The sequence below is a fragment of the Anopheles aquasalis genome, chromosome 2 (genome assembly GCF_943734665.1).
Source record: "Anopheles aquasalis chromosome 2, idAnoAquaMG_Q_19, whole genome shotgun sequence".
Lineage (NCBI taxonomy): Eukaryota > Metazoa > Arthropoda > Insecta > Diptera > Culicidae > Anopheles > Anopheles aquasalis.
The window spans coordinates 997501-1005000 of NC_064877.1; the positions used below are offsets into that span (position 1 = coordinate 997501).

At 50.3% G+C, this 7500-nt stretch overlaps 5 protein-coding genes across 6 annotated transcripts in view; 4 read left to right on the top strand and 1 right to left on the bottom strand.

Moving 5' to 3' along the window:
* The window catches only part of LOC126570442 (zinc transporter 7), a 2509-nt gene extending 1149 nt beyond the window's left edge, over positions 1–1360 (top strand). The window contains exon 3 of the mRNA XM_050228195.1: positions 1–1360. This exon is cut by the window's left edge and continues 271 nt beyond it. Coding sequence (XP_050084152.1) covers positions 1–679 — 679 coding nt within the window. The 3' untranslated portion in view covers positions 680–1360.
* A 112-nt stretch (positions 1361–1472) lies between these two features.
* On the top strand, positions 1473–2413 carry LOC126570032 (dynein light chain Tctex-type protein 2B). The gene is made up of 3 exons (XM_050227482.1): positions 1473–1703; positions 1782–2096; positions 2157–2413. Exons 2-3 carry the CDS (start codon positions 1916–1918, stop codon positions 2411–2413), a joined length of 438 nt encoding a protein of 145 aa, XP_050083439.1. The 5' UTR covers positions 1473–1703; positions 1782–1915.
* A 174-nt stretch (positions 2414–2587) lies between these two features.
* On the top strand, positions 2588–3824 carry LOC126570030 (sialic acid synthase). Its single transcript, XM_050227480.1, has 2 exons — positions 2588–2716; positions 2782–3824. Exons 1-2 carry the CDS (start codon positions 2609–2611, stop codon positions 3796–3798), a joined length of 1125 nt encoding a protein of 374 aa, XP_050083437.1. The 5' UTR covers positions 2588–2608; the 3' UTR covers positions 3799–3824.
* On the bottom strand, positions 3808–5035 carry LOC126570031 (SUMO-activating enzyme subunit 1). Its single transcript, XM_050227481.1, has 2 exons — positions 4870–5035; positions 3808–4807 (listed from the first exon to the last, which is right to left on the bottom strand). The coding sequence occupies exons 1-2, from the start codon at positions 4959–4961 to the stop codon at positions 3901–3903; spliced, it is 999 nt and encodes a 332-aa protein (XP_050083438.1). The 5' UTR covers positions 4962–5035; the 3' UTR covers positions 3808–3900.
* A 144-nt stretch (positions 5036–5179) lies between these two features.
* The window catches only part of LOC126579949 (GPI mannosyltransferase 3), a 2460-nt gene continuing 139 nt past the window's right edge, over positions 5180–7500 (top strand). Inside the window, exons 1-4 of one of the 2 annotated variants that reach the window (XM_050243739.1) lie at positions 5180–5334; positions 5405–5601; positions 5688–6539; positions 6616–7500. The exon at positions 6616–7500 is cut by the window's right edge and continues 139 nt beyond it. In XM_050243739.1, coding sequence (XP_050099696.1) covers positions 5477–5601; positions 5688–6539; positions 6616–7228 — 1590 coding nt within the window. In that variant the 5' untranslated portion in view covers positions 5180–5334; positions 5405–5476 and the 3' untranslated portion in view covers positions 7229–7500. The remainder of the gene's footprint in view (positions 5335–5404; positions 5602–5687; positions 6540–6615) is intronic. The other variant, XM_050243747.1, reaches the window with a different exon arrangement.

Consider the following 7500-nt stretch of genomic DNA (forward strand, 5'->3'; position numbering starts at 1 on the left):
TGTCGGCATCTATGCATTCCAACACGGTGGCCACGGGCACTCACATGGCGGTGGTAGCCATGGTCACTCGCATGGTGGCATCAGCCATGGACATTCCCATGGTGGTGGCAGTAATCATCACAACCACGACACGCATTCCCTGCTGTCCAATCACAACGATCATGGACACTCACATGGTGGTGGCAACGATCACCACGGACACAGTCACCACAACAGCTCGGAAATAGTGTCGACCAACTCGCAGATTATGCGCGGCGTCTTTCTACACATCCTGGCCGATACGCTCGGTTCCGTCGGAGTCATCATCTCCGCCATACTCATGCAAATGTTCGGTTGGATGCGTGCGGATCCGATCTGCAGTATGTTTATTGCGCTAACGATAGGTCTTAGTACGCTCTCGCTGATTCGCGAGTCCGTGATGGTGTTGATGCAGCGACAACCAGTGGCACTGGACCGACTACTTCCATCGTGCTACCAGAAAGTGACGGGATTGGCCGGCGTGTACAGTGTCCAAGAACCACACTTCTGGACGCTCTGCACCGATGTGTACGTTGGTGTGATCAAGCTGGAAGTATCGAAGAACGTCGATCCCAAGTACGTGGTACAGCACACGCGCATGATCTTCGAAGCGATCGGTGTGCGGCAGATGAACATTCAGCTCGATTACGCCGCAATGTGATAGACTAGTTGAGGCAGACTGTGGTAGGCGCAAGCGATACTACTTACCTCTACGGTACGACTGTGTCCGCTCGACCAGGGTACCGGTCCTTCAAACAAAGTGTCCGTTTTTTCCGTCTGCTTTCGTCTTCATCACGGACACTGCGTACTGTTTCCGTTAATACGAATTCCGATTATTTTTTAATCCTAGAAGCCCCACTAAGTGGGAGAGAAGCGATAGGCCGAGGTCAGGGCGGGATCAAAAGTATTTTCAATCAACATTTCAACCAAGTGCGCTTCCGGTGCATCCTTAATTTCCTGTTTGTTTTAGCTAAGCTGGCCGGTGGCAATTTCCGTCGTTCCGTCTCTAGGAATCAGCTGGGTCGCTCCCACAGCGCATGCCGTGAGCGCATGGGCGGTCGGTTGAGTGTCTGGACCGTGTATAGATTTAAGTAAAATATTTGCAAACGTGCATTGCTCGGGAGACGTGAAAAGGAGGGGCATTAAAATGTAAGATTCATGTCACGGCCGGAAGCATCCAACGAATCCGTTGAGTTGTGCGAGATCACCTGTTCCGCGAGGCAGGAGCAAAACTACGATCAAGAGAGGGGGAATGGTTTATGTTGAAACGTTCTGTTTTTCGCCTTTTCTTACTCATCTGCCTAGCGGAAAGAAAATATAAAATTGCATTCAGAAAACCGCATTTCTACATTTCTTTTCCTATAGCTCCGGGTGAGAACCGGACTCGTCCTGGAGTGAGAAAAATCCTTCACCGTACTGAGAAAGATTTTGTTTACATTTTCGCGGGAGGAACCGCAATTTTTGGTCCGGAAATAACCTCTAGAATTCGGTAGAAAAAGTGAAGAATTAGGAACATTCTCGGGCATTTTAACTAGCAGTAAGACCGAGGATTCCAGTGGCGTAGTCCTTTTTGGCTGGAAAGGAAGCAGCGACACTATATCCGTTCATAAAAACATCGACCCGGCAGCAGTCTCGTAATGAAACCATCGGAATCTGGTTCGAAGGCAAAATTGGCCAGGTTTAAGGTAAACGTTAATAATTATTTATTAGCACTTTTTGCATTTAATTGGGGCCCATTCTTTCGTCTACCGAGTGGTAAATAGATTGTGTTTCGATAACGTCGCGTCGCCTGGCAACCAACCAACCGTCACGCAGCAACCAAACAACGAAAAAAGGACCAACTCAAACGGATTGAGCTTCTGGTGTCTGCGGGCCGCCGAACGATTCGCTTGCCAGAATGGTAGTTAGTCCCGGAATGGAGAAAACGGAATCCTTGCCCGAAGGTAGCCAGCAACCGCTGGCCGAAGACAGCGGAACGCTCATGACCGGTTACCTGATGCGACCGGGTTTGGGTGAGCGATTCAAATCAGAAAAGGTTCGCGAAATCATCAATACCGCACTAACGAAGACACTGACTGGTAAGGCTCGAGGGAGTTGGGATCCTTGTGGTCATCGTTAAACATTGTCCTTTTCGGTAGGAATGAAATACAACGCCGAACTGGCCGCGATTTACACCAAAGTGCTGGCGGATGAAATCAGCTTGAAGGTGCGGGATCTCAACATGCAGTGTTACAAGCATGTGGTGGAAGTTATGCTTGGCCAGCAGCTAGGGGCAGGCTGCAAATATGTCTCCCGCTGTCGATGGGACCCGGAAACCGATAATCATGCGACGGGCGAGTTTAGCAATTCTACGATCTTCTGTGTGGTGACCGTATTCGGTCTCTATTTGTATTAAACGAGAGGCGGGGAAGGGAAAGGGGGATGCGATCGGTTGAGGAATGTGCGTGACGTAAAGTGAAAGTTCTGATTCCAAATTGTCCCCAATTAAGATCCACGGATGGGTGTGTACATAAGCGTTTACAGTAGGTTCTGTTATTTTCTGTAGCAATTCGTATCGTTAGCGTGTGCATAAACAGCACGGTAGAAAGCAATGTGGGGTAAAAGAGAAGAAAGCAAGAAGGTGTTTGTGGTTGCTGAGATCGGACAAAACCATCAAGGATCGCTCGAGATTGCTAAGCAGATGATACGGAAAGCAAAGGTAAATCGATGCACAACCACTGGCGATATGAATTTCTGACTCTTCGTTCCGGATGCCCCTTGCAGGACTGCGGTGCAGATTGTGTAAAGTTCCAGCGGTCAAACTTGGAGGCAAAATTTACTGCGGCTGCTCTAGCTCGTCCTTACGAAGGCAGCAATTCATGGGGAAAAACATACGGTCAACACAAGGCTCATCTAGAATTTTCTTTCGAAGACTATCGAGAACTGCAACGCTATGCCGAGGACGATGTCGGTGTTCTGTTCACGGCCTCCGCTATGGATATGCTTTCATTCCGGGAACTCGAAGAACAGCTGAAGGTTCCGTTCATTAAAATTGGATCCGGCGATGCCAACAACGTCCCGCTGCTACGCTATGCTGCCACGCGATCGATTCCGTTAATCGTTTCAACCGGAATGCAACGTTGGGACGAGATTTGTAAGATTCGCCGTATATTTGCTGAAAGATGCGATGTCGCCTTACTACACTGTGTTTCGGCATATCCCACACCACCGGAAGACACGATGCTGCAATTGATTCCGCTCTATCGCCAGCATTTTCCCGAGCTGACTATAGGATATTCGGGACACGAGCTAGGAATTCAGTTAACCATCGCCAGCGTGGCTCTAGGAGCGCGGATCGTGGAACGACACTTTACGCTCGATAAGTCATGGAAGGGAACGGACCATCAGGCCTCGCTCGATCCGGAGGAGTTCCAACGAATGGTGAAGGGCATCAGGATGATCGAAGAGATGCCTGGCACCGCTTGCCCCATCCTCGAGTTGGTGGCCCACGTGTTGGATTCCGCTGATTACGATGAGGCAGAGTTGAAACAGGCACTCCGAGCGATCACTGTCGAGGATAGGAAGTTGTTAAGCTCAGAGCTAGCGTGCTCCACCAAGCTTGGCAAATCGTTGGTTTACTCCAATGACCTCGCTGTTGGCCATACATTACGTGAAATTGATCTTGATGTAAAAGTAAGTCAACCCCAAGGATTATCGCCATGGCTTTACGATTCTGTAATAGGTTCGACTCTCCGCCAAACCGTAACAGCGGACGGGCCACTTTTAGAACAGCATTTCTAACAAACGAAATACAAGTTCTCCATTTTTATTTCTCGGAATTATATGATAAATGTCGAAGGGGACGAATAGAAAGAATACATTGGATGCGCTCCTGGAGGAAGATTAAGATTCGGCACCGACCAGCTCCACAAATCCGCAGCATTTGTCGTAATCGAACAGAAACACGTTTCTGTGTGGAGCCTCTTTCTGTGACACCACCTTGATGATCTCGTGCGCTACTGCTCCTCCTACGATGGCCGCAACCGGCGAAATCTGAGCAAAGACATGGACGAACGCATCGTCCGGTACGATGCCAGGAGCTAGACTGTCCCGCAACTGCTGCAACTTGGTGAGATCTTCCTCTCGCTTGTCGTACGCCGGATCACGCTGTTCCTGGTCGCGGAATGTTTGCAATACGCGCAGCAACGGAAGCGCCGGACCGTTGCGCTTCAGCTTGCGAGCGTAGGTATCGGCACGGAAGTCGAAATCGACCAGCGCCTGGTAGGCCGGGTATTGTAAGGTGCGCTTGACCGGCGTTGTGTAAGTTTCCGTTTTACGCTTCTCGTTAGGTTTGGAGATCACTTTGTACTTGACGAGATCCATCATGAACTCGTGCTCCTGCAGATCGGAGAAGCTGTAGCCAAACATGCCCCACAGGTCGGTGGCGAAGAATTTCACGTTCGCTTCCCGGCACACGCTATCCACGCGCAGCAGTTCCGCCGTCGGAGCTCCGATGATGCACACCACATCAAACTCTTTGAAGAACTCGTCGGGCTTGGCGGCCAGTTGTTCAGTATCGGCCTTCAGTTCCACCATCGGATTGAGATGCTGGGCTCGCTCGAGCGAGGCCTCGGAGCGGAAGCTACCGAGCGCCGTCTGTGGAACCAGAAACTGCGAGCAAAAGTCCGCCTCGGTCACCTTTTGATGATCCAGCAGCGTAACGGCCTTCACGCCGGCGAGAATTACATTCTTGGCAATTTCAGCCCCCAATCCGTTGAGGCCAGCGATCAAAATGCGTGCGGCCCGGAGTCTGCGAGGGAGTACGCCGCATTAGAAAAGTTGCCGGGACCAATGGAAAGGCGACATGCTTACCGTTTCTGCGAATCCAGACCCCACAAACGGATCTGCCGATCATACAGCTCGGTCTCCTCCTCCGTCAGCTGCACTCCATTTGTTCCGGTCATGATTACTATTTTAGATTATTCCTGATTATTATTTTAGCTTTGTCTCGAGATTACCGACTTCAATTTTTGCTCTCAAACGCACCGGACGCCGATCACCAACACAACGATAAAACTGCTCGACGTTTCGCCAATTCGAGCAGTTGAGTTGGTTCGAGCAGTCGGTTACGTCATCATTCTCGCAAAACAAACGGTTTTTTTTGGTTTTCGGTGGCGCCGTGGAAACGCCGGGAAAAGGGAAAAACGTTCTGGAGCTGCGGAATCCCCTGCGGGGGGTCAAGAATCGTTCGGGGGGGTTGAGAAAGTAACACCGAACACGTGCGTGCACCAGTGGTGCCTTATCTTTTCGTAAACGCTCTTTGCCGGCGCGGAAAAGGTGAGAAAATAAAAGGAATTTTCCCCTTTTTTACCTCGTTTGTTTGTGTGCGTGACATCCAAAAAAATAGCCGAGCTCGCGCGTGGTTCGGCGGTGGATCCTGAAATTCCTCAAAAAGAAGGCCAGCGCTGCTTTTAGAAAAATGGCCCACGGAGTGTTTTGGTTCTTTTTGGCGTTACGAATTGCATCGGTGTTCCTCGTGACGACCTTTTTTGTTCCGGATGAGTATTGGCAAAGCTTGGAAGTGGCCCACCGTTTGGCTTTTGGGTAAGTCCGTTTTCCGAAGGCGTCCGCGTTGCGCGCCACTGCCCTGCGCGTGATCCGCAGTTAATGTTGCCGCTTCATGCTTCCAGCTATGGGCACCTGACGTGGGAATGGACTGCCGGTATTAGAAGTTACCTCTACCCGGCGCTCATTGCCGGACTGTACAAAGTGCTCGCCATCCTCAGCCTCGATACCGTCGATCTGCTGACCATCTTGCCGCGCATTCTGCAAGCGCTGTTCAGTGCATACGCCGACTACCGGTTCTACGTTTGGTCCAACAAGAGCAAATGGTCCGTGTTCCTGCTTGCCTCATCATGGTGCTGGTTCTACGTTGGTTCGCGTACCTTGGCCAACACCGTGGAAACATCTCTAACGATGATTGCGCTAAGTCTGTTCCCGTGGACTTCCGAAAGCACGAGCTTCCTGTGGCCGGTGGCGCTTTCGTTCTTCGTACGACCGACCTCCGTCATCCCCTGGGTTCCGCTGTGTCTGTACCACATTAAAAAGTCATCCCACCCAACGTGGGAGTTGCTGCTGAAGCGGTACCTACTGATCGGTGTACTGACTGGTGGGCTTAGCATCGCAGTAGACAGCTACTTCCACGGCTCTTTCATCGTAACACCGTACGAGTTCCTGCAATACAATGTATTGAGAGGAATTGGTAGCTTCTACGGTGAGCATCCCTGGTATTGGTATCTATCGGCCGGTCTACCGATGCTGCTAGGGATCACGATCTTGCCATTCCTGGTCGCTTCTTTTGAAACGGTACGCCATCGACAGGTGTACAAAGAGCGTTTCTTACTGTTATCATCGATACTCTTCACGGTCGCCGTGTATTCCGTGCTGGCACACAAGGAATTCCGTTTCCTGCTGCCCGTGCTTCCTCTGTGCCTGTACCTTACTGCCGATTATCTTGCCCGCTGGAGCCGCAAAGCATCCAGGTAATGCTAATGTCACTATCAGTTTTATGATTGTGAGTAATGTATTGACCGACCACTTTCCTTTCCGCATTTGCAGCATAAGCATCTGGTTCGTAGCATTGCTCATACTGACCGTAAACGGATTGTTGGCCGGTTATATTGGATCCGTTCATCAGCGTGGTACCGTCGATGTTGTCGCACACCTTAGCTCAGCGACGAAGGATTATCGGGATGAGTTCAACAATCCGGCCAAGATTCTATTTCTGATGCCTTGCCATTCGACACCGTTCTACAGCCACGTGCATCAGAATGTGACGATGCGTTTCCTACGTTGCGAACCGAACCTGCAGGAACAGGAGAACTACATTGACGAAGCAGATCAGTTCTATGCAAATCCAATGGGATGGATTCGCAAAAATCTTCCCGTGCATCCACTCAGTGCCCTTCCGACACATCTCGTGGCATTTGATGTGCTTGAACCAGCGATTGCCAACTTCCTGTCGATCTACCAAGAGAAGGCATCATTCTTTCATACGGATTATCCTACCGAACGGGTGGGCCAGTACGTGAAGCTGTATGAACGGATCGATCCGAATGCGGCCATCTCGAAGCCGATCACCACCTCGACTACAGCTGCGCCACCAGCGAGTGAAGGCGTTTATGCTGATCCTGACGAACAGTACAACCCCGAGGAAGAAGAGACTGCCTGAGACAGAGGCGCCTTTTTAACGCATACCTTGAATTGACTTTACATTTTTGAATTACCTTTGGAGTTTGTGCGGTTTTTTTTCTTGACAGAGCGTGAGCATGATAGGAGTTGCAGTGTTGCGGTTAACCAGACCTTTCTGCAATCTTCCTTCCAAAGGAAGGTATATTTTACTTTTATTGACTTTAATTTCCTCACAAAATGAGTGGCTTTGTGTAATAATTAGATTAATCCTCCGGTGGTGTTCGATCCCCTTGCTTCCCAACGAGTTCAGTT